This window comes from Apostichopus japonicus, chromosome 1, assembly GCF_037975245.1.
Source record: "Apostichopus japonicus isolate 1M-3 chromosome 1, ASM3797524v1, whole genome shotgun sequence".
Classification (NCBI taxonomy): Eukaryota; Metazoa; Echinodermata; class Holothuroidea; order Aspidochirotida; family Stichopodidae; genus Apostichopus; species Apostichopus japonicus.
Window position 1 is genome coordinate 9,190,018 of NC_092561.1, and position 15,870 is coordinate 9,205,887.

Below are 15,870 nucleotides of genomic sequence, written 5' to 3' on the forward strand. Positions count from 1 at the left end.
CACGCAATATTTTCAACTGCACAGGCTACGCACGCGGTCAAACGGCCACATGCACAATGGCTATACAAGCGCAGAGTCACAGTACACAACGTCTCCGTGTCAAGTAAGAATATTAGTCTAACTGTACCTTGTTAGATGCTTGTTGAATGATTCTGGAAATTTGCGGCACAAAGGACAATAATTTATAAATAAAATAAGTTATACAATCTAAAGACAACATTGCAGTTCCAATGTATAATTACAATATCTTATGTGTTATATACACGTGTATTCAGAATCACAACAAAGACGCGTATCGCGAACGCATGCACGCGTCGATGACACGCGCGCACACACAGCTATAAAGTCACACGAGCCTATCAGACTCCTGTTTGGAAAGGGATGATTCGTGAAGTGTCTTATGCATATTGAGAGAAATGGGCGTGTCTAAGGAAGGTTTCTGTTTTGAACCTGGTTCCTGAGAGGGAGTTGTTCGGAAATCAAGAACAAAGGTTACGATTGGTTATAGTTTGCAATATGACGAATACAGACATGTACATACTTTGTCGGTCGCCCAGCTCGTTTGTCTGGACACGAGCTGTTCAAATCATCAACCCTGTGGTTTTCAAAAAGCAAAATCTGCCTTAGAAAATAATCCAGGGCCCCTTTGTACGATATAGTTCTTTCACAAAAGTATAAGTTCAGTTATAAGAAGACAGTTGTAGAAGCATAAAAAATAATATCCTTTATAGTAAAAGTTCGTTCCTGTACTAATTTCCATTAAATACGATTCCGCGCTAAGGGGGGTTGTAACACTATAACTGTGTCAAATTTCACAAAATGAATGCATATGGTATGTCATGTGATCAGAGTATACGGTAACCTACATCCTAGTTTCTCAACCTTTTTCTATCCAGGGACCCCTTGAGATAAACTGAAATGTTTGGAGGACCCCCGGACAGTGACCGCCGGCCTGGGGGAGGGGTATAAGGCGAGGGGTGTCCCCCTCCCCTTTTGATTTTTTTTCAATATTTGAGGGTTAGATGCGAAATGGTGCATTATTTTGTGACTTTTGAAGTAAATTTATGTTCAAGAATTTATGATCAGCAATGCATTTTTCTGGGCCTGGAATGCAGTTTTCCTAGACCTGAAAATATTGCTAGGCATAGGCCTACTTGGAAATCAAATTATATATTTCCCAATTAAATTTTAATTTGGAAGCGATGAGTTGTCAGATACAAACTGGTTGATTCTTCATGAGGTCAGGAGAATTATGGGTTTTCTTTGTCAGAGATAGCTGCAAATGGCACCGTTTTTTTGTGTCAAATCCAAGTTAGTTATAACTTTTCCTCCACCAAAGCCTTATAACTACCGCGCTTCGCTGTGTCAACAGTGAGCAACGCATCAAATATAGTTATTGCTCTGCATATTAGGATGTATAGTGTCCAGTTACGTACACAACACTCGGGTGGCATGTTATCCATACCTCACCGAATGTATACCAATGAGAAACTATATTACTTGTTTTCATCGGGGAACGCACGATTCAACATTTATCGACTACTGACCATACGGTCTGATCATCAGGGTCCGACGTATTGACGGCTAGCCTAGCCTAGATTTCTAGAGGCATACATACTTCTTCCTTCGACTATATCTCTCATTCCATTTTTCACGAACCTCTTCGGCTTTCGCGGACCCTTATTTTTTTCACGGACCCTTATTTTTTCACGGACCCCCTGCGGACCCCTTTGCCCTCACGGACCCCCAAATAGATTTCACGGACCCCCTAGGGGTCCGCGGACCCCAGGTTGAGTAACCCTGATTATCGATGTTAACGCATTGCGAAGGCATGTAATGTACATATCAAGCACAATGTAAGTTATGCACTGTCACGTAGATACACACTCTCTTGACTTTTGAGTCGATTGGCTGCTAGATAAAAATGTAGTATCAAAGCAGATGATTAAATTTAATTCAATTTGCGCATTCAATTTAAAAGCATGTGCAAGGATGGGGGAAGAGTGAGATGGACAGAATATAACAGGGAAGCACCCCTACATATAAATTTGACTTATGTTATACCCGGCAGTGTATAACTCGTGACAATTCTTTGCAGCAGCAACTACAAACACTACAACAGAGGAAGTTGAAAGCAAGGACGGTATTTTAGAAAGCATCACACACAATTAGTTGTAAGACGCTACGCATTATTTGTCATAAATTAACTTGAACAACGACGTTAAACAATGACCTACACCAAACTGTGTTTCAAAGAATAATGTAATGGTTGACAAAGGCATGGATTTGTATCAAAGTAAAGAAAAAGCTTGAAGTTAGGAAACTGGTTTCATATTATAAAGTCAGTTAATTTCAGTTGAAAAAAAGTTTACATTAGACAAACTCAAATTGTAACGCTATTGGCGTTCCATATGATGCGGCGCGGGCTGGGCATGTATTTCTTTGGCTTAGGCCATAGAGCAGAATATTTACGTGCTTTAGTTTAGTGCTAGCCTAGCTTCACTTCCGCCTGTACCTTTTGCGTAAAGCTAGCCGTTACCCAGTGCACTGAATTGCGCGTGCAAAATTTACGATTCGCTTGCCTATCACCTGGCAACCTGCTAGGATCTCGTTGGATTAAAGCAAATTTTGGCTAATGAAAAAGACGCCATCAAAAATATCGGTCAGTCATTAGAAACGCAAAATTTCACGCAAAACTCTTGTCCTAACCTAAGTTAGACAAGCCGCCTAGGCTCTCGGCCTATGCTAGCCTAGCTCAGTTAGGCTAGGCTTAACAGTTAAGCTACAAAACAACGTTAGGCCTGAGTTATCAACGTCAAGTTAGATAGAACTTACACTCAGTAGCCCATGTTAGTATGCAAGGTTAGGACCTAACTTAGCCTGCAGTTGACAAATTGACACTCCCATCGTCGTGGTAAATTGTAGCCTGTTATTTTGTGGATCAAGCCAATCTTTAACTTTAAAGTTGTTTAACCAATTGGATTATTTCATTGATGATTTCTAATATGATAAATATAATATCTAGGCTAAGCCTAGTGCTATGCATAACATTGCTGTACTATTAGTTCCTTAGCATAGGCAAAGGATGAGTTGATCTCTTTTACACATTCAAGTTACACCCATAAAGCTATATGCCTAGGCTATGTCTTCCTCAAATAAATTGAGAAAAATACATCACATCTCTTATTCCACCACAGGTTTACTGTTATAAGTGCATGAATTGACTTTATGATGGTATAATAGAAAGAATTATACTTGTAAAGGTCGGGCATTGAACTGCTTGAAGCCACAAAAAATTTCCCTAACTTAGCGCACGCCTTGAAGTTGACTGTGTAATTATGCTAAATGTTTGAAATAATCCGAGAAAGTCACAAGTGATGTTTTCTTGTTTCACTGTGGCAATTTTTTGTGGCCATTTCTGGGTTCCAATTTGACTGACAAGAACAGCAATTTACTCGCAATCTAAGGATTGCTGGTCGAAATCCTGACCAGATCATTGTGTAGTTTCATTTATGCCATCCACATTATCTCCTTTGCCTCTCTACTCAGGTTAATAGAGATAATTGAAAACTATTGTTGTATATGGCTGCATCATATGGGAAGACCCCCAGGGGTAGTGTTACCATATATTTGGGTTGAATAGGTGGACACTGTGTGAAGCTTATAAATGAGCTAATTTGCTGCTGTCAAGCGTACTTGTATTTTGAAAACAGAAGTTAATGTTTCCAAAATGTTTCAGTTATAATGATGCATACAACAGGGCCAACAACATCTGCATGCTACTTTTTCTAAGTTGCCAATATCAGTTGGAAGTCTGACCTCAATATATGACCGTTACTAGCAAATTTTCGAGCACAGCTACTTGACCCGGAAGTAATTGTTTCGCGCAAATCCGGTTCTACGGACTTCGGTTCGCTACTTCCACGTATGGATGTAATCGGTAAAATTCGCAAACATCCCAATGTCATTCGGGTTTACGAGTATCGTAGCTCGATAAAGGATACTTTAGAGACTCAAATACGATCATTTCCGGAAAGAAACGAAGATTTTACCAATAGAACAGTGCATTTTCTTATCGACGACCAACGCAAAAACATAAAGGTAAGTCAAATCGAGTCGACGTCTATCGTTATGTGACTTTCGCGTCTTAGACAACTTTTAACCGTAAAAATAGCATTTTTGTAATAAATAAGCTTGAATCTTACTCATATTTTTCAGAAAACTTGTAACTCCCCCGAAAAGTGTGATTTTTTGGTCAACGAAAATGGTGCTCCTATGTGGTTTTGGTTGCCCCTAATACATGTATCCTAACGTACATAATACACATATACACGAAAGCACCGTATCCTATAACGTGCAGCCTAGCGCTATATGTCGACTATGATGTAGCTAGTGCTAGATTTGCAACGTCTCGTATTTTTCGTAATCTTTCTATTCGGCATAGATTCCCTTCATTTTTTTGCGTTAATATGGAAAAATCAGGGAGTTGATAAGTCACGGTACTACTTATGGCTACTAAATAGTTAAAATTTAAAAATTCGAGGGCATAGCGGACAGTAATATTACTGTACTAGCCTAGGCCCCTAGTACAAGCCTAGGCTAGCCTATAGGCCTAGTACTTTTGTATTTACTAAAGTACTGTAATATACTACGACAAGTTTTTACTACAGGTAGGCCCTAGCCTAGTTTTAGTAATACTAGAATACCTGCATAGTTTAGTCCAATTTTAATAATGGACTAAGGCTTATAACCTTTAGTTCTTAGCCTACGCCTTCTTGTCCTTGTGTAATAATTCTAAGGGGCCTGTTCTTGAAAAGATTTGGACTGCATAAGATACAATTTAGTATTATTATTATTTTACAAAAATTATTAGTAGTACTAGTAGACTGCCTTTGTACTATGTATAATTTAAGATCATGGCTTATTATGAGTTTTATTAAAGCTGGACTGGGTGAAAATTTCCTCCATCCTGGGATCGGGATCCATTTCAATTTCACTTTGTTACAAGTGTTCAAGACCGGTATTAGATCCATGACTTAAGTCTAGGCCCAATTCCCTATGCTTAATATGTAGAGCAAGATACGTAACACAGAAATAAAACTAGCTTGCTTTATACTGCTTACACTTTATACTTATTGCTATTACAGTTAGACCTACTGCTGGTACTTGAGAACAATTGCACCTCATAGAGCCATGTAGTTGTACATAGCTACTTATAATTCCAGGTGACTTAAAACAATGTCAGGGATCATTTTGTGACAACATGTTTTGCTGTTAACGAGAGTTTACGATCTTTTTATTGTTATGTTGTTTTCTATGATAGGTACAGTAGTAGAAGTACTTAGTTAGTCATTCACGTACAGTCTTCCCTATGTGTGTGTGTGTCACACACAGATTTCTCTAAGGTGCTTTCCCATGTATATATGACCAAAAAAAAGTTATTCCCAAAAAGAAGAAAAGTTTCATTCACTATTAGATTTGTTTTGTTATGTATAATGACTAACATTGCAAAATGCAGTTCCACTGGTATTAAGTATTAGCCCAGAGAGCTTCCAGAGTTTATTACATCCTCATGTTTATTATCCTCATATCTGAAGTCTTCATATAAGAGTTTATTTATAGAAATCTGTTAATAAATGTAGTCTCACATTCTATTTAATACTATATATCTTTAAGTTCCTAGCTCTCTTATATGTACCCGTAGTAAGAAGGAATGCAGCCTGTGGATCAGTTAAGTGCCTGTTGTTACAACTCTGCTCCATATTGTTTGTTTAATCAGGTTGTATTATTAGTGTGCTACCTTTAAGCAATTTTGTTTTCTATATATGTGTAATTTACATTTTTCCTCAGTTTCTGTTATACTCTTATAGAAAGAACAAGTTGTGTGCAGCAACAGGCTGTAATATACTCAGCAGTCTCATGCCCATTCTCTAGCTAACTCGAACAGGTTATTGGCCCAGACACATACACTGGAAGTTAACTGTGTAGAATAGATTGTTGTTTGGAATTTATGTGCTGATTTTGGAACCATTTCTTGGGAATTGTCGGTACTTAAATTGGTTAATTTAGTCGTGACAACTGACCAATATGGCTGGAACAACAGAAGATATGACGTGGAAAATTAACAAAATGGATGGCTCGAACTGGCTGACATGGAATTTCCAGATGAGACATTTGTTTCTTGCAAAAGGCCTGTGGGCTATGAGGATGGCTCAGGAAAGTTGGGGGTTACTGTATGTGAGAAGTAGAAGAGTGCAAACTTGAAAAAGACACAACTGGCATTTTTCACCATTGTGCTTGCAATAGCATCTAGTCAGCTGGAATTAATTACAACAAGTGAGAAACCTAGTGATGCTTAGGATGCCTTGCGTACTCTGTTCGAAAAGGATTCTCTAACCAACAAAATTCAGCTCAAGAAAAAGTACCTCAGAACTGAAATGGCAGAGGACAAGTCAGTTGGAAATAATTTGAATTATATGAAAGGAAGTATGGATCGTTGGGCTGCTATTGGTGCTCCTATTTCAGAAGAAGACCAGGTTGTTAAAGTTATATGTCAAGTTTGGACTTATTTATTTACTTTCTACTCTTACCTTTTACTTTTATATATTTGTCTTTTAATTTTAATCTTATGCTATATGTCACAGGTATATCTCACCATTTCAAAGTTACAAAATTATCCATCCTGCCACCTGAACTGTTTTTGCTATGTCATTCCTTCACTATGCCACCTTGAAATACCCCTTCCAGTCATAATGCACTTGACATTGTGTGTGATTTTTTTTCAGACAATATTATTGTATGAAGTCTTCACAGTATGAAGTGTGTTTCATTTCAAGAAGTATTCAAATTTTGTTAAGCTATTCCTTCCATTTGAACAAAGTATTTCACTTTGAAGTGATCGAAGTAATTTATATTTCATGCCCATATTTTCACAGGACATTAAAACATGTTCTTTCATGGAGAGTGTCACACCAAATGTTTTTTGTTTTCTTTTTTCTGTTGCTTAAAGTGCCTTATTGTTACAGTTATAAAATCAATAAAAGACCAGGCAACTCTATTTCCACTGTTGACTTATGTTCTACTATGCATGTGCAAAAGAAAAAGAAAACAGCCCTACTCAAAATATTTGGTCAGAGTATCCATAGAACGTAATGTATCCAAACACGTCCTGTGTACTGAAAGTCCGCTTTTAATTTAAGTCCCCATATGTGGCAAAACCACCTCATCCCTCCAAAATACCCTAACTTATCCCAAAGCTGGTGAACACCACACCCATCCCAAAGCTGGGAAACTCCAAACCCTTCCCCAAATCCGCTAAGTACCACATTCCCTCCCCAAAACCCCTAAAAACACCACACCCCTCCCCTAAACAACACACCCCTACCCAAGCCACAGTACTTAACTTCAATATTGGCAAGCGGTTATGTAGTGTGATACATGAACCAAACAAGGATTGGTATTGACTGGAAAACTGTTAACTGATATTTATTGATGAATATAAGCAACAGATGAGTACCCAGCTTTGCAGAATCTCACTGAGTAAGGGCTACTGTGGAATTGTGGTAAGTGGGAAAGTATAAATTATTTGGTATTGTAGGTATAAATCATTCGGAATTGTTGGAAGTTCCTTAGAAAGCAACTAGAAATAAGGTTTGGCCTAGGCCATGTTACCTTTGTATATTCGACATGTGGTATGACCCCTTCAGTTTTGACAACAGGCTCAGGAAAATTTGTGTTACCTTAATAGTTACCACAATTAATTTAGCTAGAAAGGAAACACCATCTCCCTTGCCCCCTCCCCCATTTTGTCTCTCTTACCCCTCCCATACGCAGCTCTCAGTAATTTCACATTTTACCTAATCATATATTAGAATTTGGGACAAAATTTCTTCCAAACCTTAGCACAACTTAAATTACTTAATTTCACGCCACAAAACCTAACATTCCCAATAGACCGTACACTAAAGGAATGGGTTCCACTACATTGAAAACGATTTGAATGAAGTCTTGTCGGTAGTAGCCCATAGCATGAAAACGGCTTGGCGAAAGTCTACCTAATTTCAAAATGGCGGCGACAGCAACAAAATCGCCGAGTCGAGGTAATCGTTTTGTGACTGGCCGTCTTAGACAACCATTTCACCGAAACTTTACAGCATCATGTAGGAGAGTACAAGATCCACAAATGGGAGAACTTTTTTGCTGTAACTCTCTTTCGTTGGTTCGTTTTGACCTATTTTGTGTCAGTTAGGAATACATGTGTGAGGACGAAGTTGGATTGCAATCGTTGTTTCATAGGTTTTCGTTGATTTTTTCTCGGGTATCTTTGCCCTACCATACATTGGAATTACTTTTAATCCATTCTGTGAGGTTCCGGTAAGTTGTAAACTATCAATGTCTGTAAATTCTGTGAGTGAAACGTAGGACCGACTTTACGTTAAATGCGGGCAAATTCAAATTTAATGATATGCGTGATCGTTGATCATTCTTCGAGGTCACGGGGTCAGACATCCAACTGATATCATAAAAGTAGAAACTGATATATTTGAATGTCACAAGGCCAAGACTGTCAAACTTTCAGTACTTTGAATAATAATGAAACTGAACATTGACTTGAAGAACAGTATATTAAAGTGAAGTTCCAAATTAAAAAGTAAAATGGCAAGAACCAGGTAGTCAATTTTATGGTCACTCTCTCGGTTTCACAGGTACAGGTACCTATTTCCATCACTAATATTTTATCATCAGAACATGTGTTCTGTTTGGTAATGTAGTAAATCATAAATCGCATAAACTACAAGTAATTCTTCCGTTTTCTACTTTTTCATCCAGATAGCAGGATGGGTGATGATATGAATTATGGACTCCTGAAGTTGACAGTGGCAAACCAGCTCACCAAAGCCAAGTGCCAAGAGATTCATATGTTGTTGGGGATCGCGCCAGCCGTATGTGAAAGAACTTGCAGTGGACTGGAGTTACTAAATGAGCTGGAATCAATGGGGCACTTTTCAGAAACCAATCTGGATCCGTTAAAACGAACTCTGAGAACTGTGAAACTTATGAGTGCTGTGGCAGTCCTCGATGGCTACAGACCGTAGATATAGGTCATCAAACTGTCATCGAAAGGTGGACTTGTCGGCTCAATAACCTCTACAGTAGGGATTTATTTCCAGGTATCTCCTGGACTGAATGACCTCTGGTGGACATTGCTGGTCGGTGACAAACAAAGTTAAAAAATGATTCTGTTCAGTTATCAAGAATTGAGATCGACATCGAACAGCAATAAGTTTTTATATTGGAATCATGGAAAAGTATGACATCATTTTATAGTAGTAAGAATCACAGATTGAGTACTTAGAGATGAGACATATCAGGTCCTGTGAAAGACTATGGACACTGAAAAACGAGTTTTTGAGAAGTCATGGATTTTAATTTACTTGAAAACTTTACTTGAGTTCATAAGTGTTTTGTTGCCAGAAGTAATGTTAAAAGTGTTTCAAAAAGCTGTTTCAGGAAAAAATGACCCTTCTCCCCCCCCCCCCAATACCACCCACCCCATCCCACTCTCTTGTCATTATAACTGATCATGTAGAACAAGGATATGAATTGTTCATTGATGTCATAGCTGATATATAGTTTTTATTTCTTCCTTTCAAATTTGCTCTGTCCAGTGACAAGTTGTACCTATGTCATTATTTCCCGATCCTTCAGCTTAAATGTTTACGTTCCACCCTCCAGTTTGTTTATATTGTGTACTTTGCCTGCCTATTTCATACGCTAGTCTCTTGTGCTCCTCTTCAGATACTTCTTAAGATAGAAACAAAGTCCAGCAGTTTGAACATCATAATTTGTACAAAGATCTACTTTAATAGCTATTGGAGACCTATTTACAGTATGTGTGTGTCTCTCTGGAGGTCAAAAGATGCCCAAGTCCTAACATATTGTCAATGAAAGGGGGAGGAGGGGGATAGGGATGCACCGGATATCCGGTCCGGCCGGATAGTGAGCAATTATCCGGTTCCGGTTCCGGCCGGATATTTTTCAAAATCCGGCCGGATCTTTTTCAAAATCTGGCGGGATCTTTTTCAAAATCTGGCCTGAATTATTCCTTAAAAAGGTGTTGGTATTAACTTAAATCAATGTAAACTATTTCCAAAAATTAATAAAAACATTCAAAGTAAGGAAAAATTAGGTTTAACATGTTTAGTTTAATTTTCTCAATGGTCTGACCCACTGTTTCTAAAGATCAACCAAAATAATACTCCTTGTTTCATACTTCTACTTTTTATTAATGAGTTTCTTTTGTGTATGAGAAAATCCGGTTCCGGCCGGATCCAAAAATTTGGATCCGGTGCATCCCTAGAGGGGGTGGGGGAGAGGTGGATGGAATGGGTGGGTTTGGTATATGAAGGCAGTAGAACCCCTGTGACAAATCTTACGCGTTATGAATTAATCAGGTCACTCATCCGGAATTAAGTTCTTCAATACTGCCCTCATTTCCTTGGGACAACATTTCATATTGTAGTTTTGATTAATAACCCAGGATTAAACTTTGATGAAATTGTATATAACAGATTTGTGGCTTGTAATTCATAAATAGCCGGGTGATTATGAAATGGATTTACTTTTTGGGGTAATTAGGGCGCTTTTGCCGATGAGTAATGGGACTTAGCTAGATCGGAAGAGTGACCTTTGTGGATGCTATCAATCATATCAAGGTTAATTTGAATTATGAATCATTTTTTCAATCAAACTATTGCACTTTTCATTTGTATCGTGGTAGAGATATATACTTAAATGTCTAAAAAAATTAATTAGTGGTATCTAGTATATAGGATATATGACATATAATGTAAATGTACTTTAGGTGCAGACGATGCACTCTGTGAAAGTGCAATGAAATTATTGCCATGTGGATCTGAAAATGAATTCCTTTTATGATTTATGGCATCATTATTGTCATTGCCCTTTATTCCAACGGATATTCCAGTGTTAGATTCAGTGATGATGGCTTAATTTAATTCCTTGGAATTTTTTTTCATCTTTAGATGAAAATCACATCCTCAAATAAGTTTGTATCCATAGTGAAGATATCAAATATTTCAAATTGTTGCGATAGTTTGTAAATGCATCTGGCAATATTTGGCAGAATGAATGGTGTCATCACCGTGGCAATTGAGCAGAATATATTTTTCCTTTTTTTTTGGCGATATGTAAATCATTTTATTCCAAACAGGAAAGTGATATTTTGACAAAACATTGCTGAAGTTCTAAATACAGTGATCATGGAAAGGTATTAAAGCAAAACATTCCAAATGTATTAACATTTCAAGGATAAATCAATAAGAAGAATATAATAATCAAAATAAAAATGAAGCAATTTTACTCAAAATGTTTGAGAAAGCATTTGATGAAACTAAAATGAACCCCTTCTGAACAATTGTTTTCACAAAGTGAATGGTTTTATTTACCATGCAATTATAATTACTTTCACTTCTTAACATAATTTATCACCTGGACACTTAACATAGTTACCTTTCTGTCAGTCACATTCAAAGTTTGGACAGTCAAAACTTTAGCAAAAAAGAAAAGGAAAAACAAACAAAAACGGTCACTTTCAGCAAATTATTTGGAAAGAAATTGGACTTGAGTCAAATTAAAGAATAAGATTATAACAGGAATTGAACTCAGAAAAAGGAATTGAAGTTGAAATTGTTTATAAAAATCGACTCAAAACTTTGATGAAAGCAGCTGTTTTACTTTTGGAAGCTTACATGGTTGGGACAGAGGAGGTTTGTATTTGTATTTTTATACAACCCAAACAAAGAGATGTCCTTCAAAATAGTCGTCACAAAAGTGCAACTTTCATTCAAACTTAATCATCATTTATTGTGCAATTAGTAGAAGTTGAATCATCTCAATTATTGATCCCCTCCCCCCTCCTCCCTCCCCTCCTCACCCTCCTCCCTTCCCTCCTCCCTCCCCTAAGAGGTCCATGTAAGAGTTTTGGGGGTATTGTTGGTAAATCTGTTGTAGGTACAGCAGGGTCTGTTAACACCCTATGGACAATTTTGAATTCTATTAAGTTATAGTCAAAACATATATCTCAGGGTACACCCATCTCTGGCAAAGAAAACTAAACAATTTTCCTGACCCCAGCCCAGTTTTTAAGTTTGTGATTTTGTTGTTATTATCTCATTACTTTTTATAATCATTTTTAATATACATGCATATTTCCAAAAACAAGACCGGTTTCAGGTGGCAGGTCTGGATTTGTGTTCTCCTTTATTCCATCTAATAAATTATAATAATAATATAAGAATTTGTAAAGCGCTTTTTTCCAGTTCAAAAAAAAATGCTCAGAAGTGCTGCAGGAGCAAAGTACCCAAAATGGACACAACAGTTATCAAACAAATGGATACGCATTCATGAATAAGAACGTCTTGAGTTCTTTCTGGAAAGTTGACACATGCTGGATTGTTTTCAGATGTAAGGGAAGAATGTTCCAGAGCTGTGGAGCTGATCTAGCAAAGCAACGATCCCCAAAGGTGGAAGTGCGAACAGTAGGAACAGATAGCATATATGTTGTACGCTTGAACAAAGCACCCTGCTAGGTCTGTATTCTTGGAGAAGCTCTTGTAGGTAAACTGGGGCTAAACCATTCCTTGCTTTGAACACAAGGACAAAAATGTATACCAATAACTATGTTGTTTTTATCTCTTCTCTCTCTCTTTATAGACAAGAGGAATTGGAAAGAAAGGCCAAGGAAGAGGAGAGACTGTTAATGCTGAAGATAGAAGAAGAACAGAAAAGAGAAAAGGAACTGGAGAGAATCAGACAGGTATTGTGTTATAACATACTAGGTAAATGTCATACGTAACAGTTTGTCAGTATGTTACAGAATCAGACAGGTATTGTGTTATAACATACTAGGTAAATGTCATACGTAACAGTTTGTCAGTATGTTACAGAATCAGACAGGTATTGTGTTATAACATACTAGGTAAATGTCATACGTAACAGTTTGTCAGTATGTTACAGAATCAGACAGGTATTGTGTTATAACATACTAGGTAAATGTCATACGTAACAGTTTGTCAGTATGTTACAGAATCAGACAGGTATTGTGTTATAACATACTTGGTAAATGTCATACGTAACAGTTTGTCAGTATGTTACAGAATCAGACAGGTACTGTGTTGTAACATACTAGGTAAATGTCATACGTAACAGTTTGTCAGTATGTTACAGAATCAGACAGGTATTGTGTTATAACATACTAGGAAAATGTCATACATAACAGTTTGTCAGTATGTTACAGAATCAGACAGGTATTGTGTTGTAACATACTAGGTAAATGTTATACGTAACAGTTTGTCAGTATGTTACAGAATCAGACAGGTATTGTGTTATAACATACTAGGTTAATGTCATACGTAACAGTTTGTCAGTATGTTACAGAATCAGACAGGTATTGTGTTATAACATACTAGGAAAATGTCATACGTAGCAGTTTGTCAGTATGTTACAGAATCAGACAGGTATTGTGTTATAACATACTACTAGGTAAATGTCATACATAACAGTTTGTCAGTATGTTACAGTATCAGACAGGTATTGTGTTATAACATACTAGGTAAATGTCATACATAACAGTTTGTCAGTATGTTACAGAATCAGACAGGTATTGTGTTGTAACATACTAGGTAAATGTCATACATAACAGTTTGTCAGTATGTTACAGAATCAGACAGGTACTGTGTTATAACATACTAGGTAAATGTCATACGTAACAGTTTGTCAGTATGTTACATGGTTCATTTTAATAAAATCGCATGTAACAGTATATGATATGTTATATCATAGGTTATGCAATTGCTTATGTCATATAACTAGGGTTACCACCGAGTTGCCGTCACAGTGGACACATCTATGGTTTAGGAACACATGTAAAAAGACACGAGCTGCTATAGTCATGAACCCGGTTTGAAAAGCTTGTGGGAAAACCATACAGCCTTACATATTTCACTACGCCTAGTAAAAATGTAATACAATAGACAAATTTCAACACCAGTTAATAGGACGCTGGGAAAAAACCAACATTGTGAGTGTAATGATATTATACTTGTTTGCACAGTGTCGGAAGTAAATGAACATGTGTTTACAGAAGCCAACCAGTAGTTTCTACACCAAATTACAAATGATATTTGGCCTACACCAAATATGGAAAGATTAATGGTCAACAGGTTTATCTCAAGTAGTTTTCAAGTAGTTTTCAAGACTGTATTGAATGCTCGGGGGCCACGGAGCAGATCACATAAATTTTGTTTTACACTGTAACGCTTACTCAATACCCCAGGGGTTCGTTTATCCTAGAAAAGCTAAGTGATACCTCATACATAGATAATGTTGGTTTTACAACAATATTAAGAGTAGTTTCTTGTGAACATGATATTAAGTATTCAAAATTCAACGACGTTCCGTTGTCCAATGCCGGACGTCCATGTGTTCATCAAGAGGTCACGCACGGTGGAGCACATTGCCGGACCGCCCGCCCGATATAATACAGAATGACGTGTATACCGACACCACCTGGTAGCATCATTTTCAAGGCCATCATTAAATTATCGCAATCACAGGATGGGCTCCTGTTAGCATTAATTAGCTAGAGGGTACGGTCAGAGGATCTCACCCTGGGAGTTGATTACTGGTTCGGCTTCGGAACCTGTAAATCACGATCACTCAAGCAAAAACACTGTTGAGATATTCTCTCTTAACCCTCTCATCAATGTGAGTAATATTTGAATGGAAAACTGGATGAAGTTCAATCAAATGGTAAATGTGAGTAGTCACATATAGAAATCATATGGCGGTAACTTAGATAAAAATCATATTGAAATCCTTCCTGATTCGAATGCTTATCCAGATCTGAGCAAAATCTTTGCGGCATACCGATTCGCTCCTAGATCTCGAGGGAGACAGGAATGATGGGATATGTCGGATCCAAAACTGTCGATTCGATCCAGATACAACAGCGCACCTCCAAAGAGCCCTTTTTAAGAGCCAATCACAAACGCATCCAAGAAATTTCCCCAAGTAAGCACCTGCCTGCAACCTGTGCTGTCTAGAAGATGAATCCCTGCGACTAAAATGTGATCGCTCTAAAAGGATTAATTGTGGGTCAGACCAGTCGCATAGCTAGGGATTTGCCAAGGGAGGGGTGAAGGCTGTAGGCAAACTATCTAAGCGTAGCGAACCATAAAAGAAAACTTTGGCTGAAAATGCCTCCCAGATCGCTGGAAATGTCACTTCCCAGGCCTTGTAAGTTGCATCTAACCTTTTTTATATTGAAATTACTAGCGATATAAAAAAAAAATTTCTTTAAATATGCTCAAGGGGGCGGGTGGTCGCCCTCTTTGCCCCCCCCCCCTTGGCTATGCGCCTGGATCAGACGAAAAAACAAAATTTTCTTTTATATGTGAGCGTGAGAACAGACGAGTATACATACACGGTCCCAGGGGTGCATTAAATCTTCAGAGCTGCCAGGATGGAATTAAGGAGCTCACTGACAGAATAACTTTAATTATAACTAATGATACACGACACCATTGCCCCCTAAAATACACTAGTAAGTCTGAAAATGGGTTCAACCAATGCTGAACTTTCAACAAGCATTTTTACGCTACTTCCTCAAAAGTAAGAATTAAATGCACACTGAGGCATGTTAACGTCTAGTCACACAATCCTTCAATGTCTAGGAATGTAGTTCTGGGGATCTGACTGAGCCCCTAGGCAAGTATGCCTTGCATTTTGTAGCAATTTTGTAGTGTGCTAAATACTTTTCTTCGCCCATACTTATGACTCTTGAAATAT

The 15,870-nt window shown here is 37.6% G+C and overlaps 1 protein-coding gene and 1 long non-coding RNA gene across 2 annotated transcripts in view; both read left to right on the plus strand.

Moving 5' to 3' along the window:
• Positions 1-15,870, plus strand: part of LOC139966740 (uncharacterized) — a 72,416-nt gene that overhangs the window by 51,961 nt on the left and 4,585 nt on the right. Inside the window, exon 17 of the mRNA XM_071970072.1 lies at positions 12,736-12,838. Coding sequence (XP_071826173.1) covers positions 12,736-12,838 — 103 coding nt within the window. The remainder of the gene's footprint in view (positions 1-12,735; positions 12,839-15,870) is intronic.
• Positions 2,720-7,057, plus strand: LOC139966768 (uncharacterized). The gene is made up of 2 exons (XR_011792741.1): positions 2,720-4,101; positions 5,851-7,057. It is a non-coding gene; the product is annotated as an uncharacterized lncRNA (long non-coding RNA).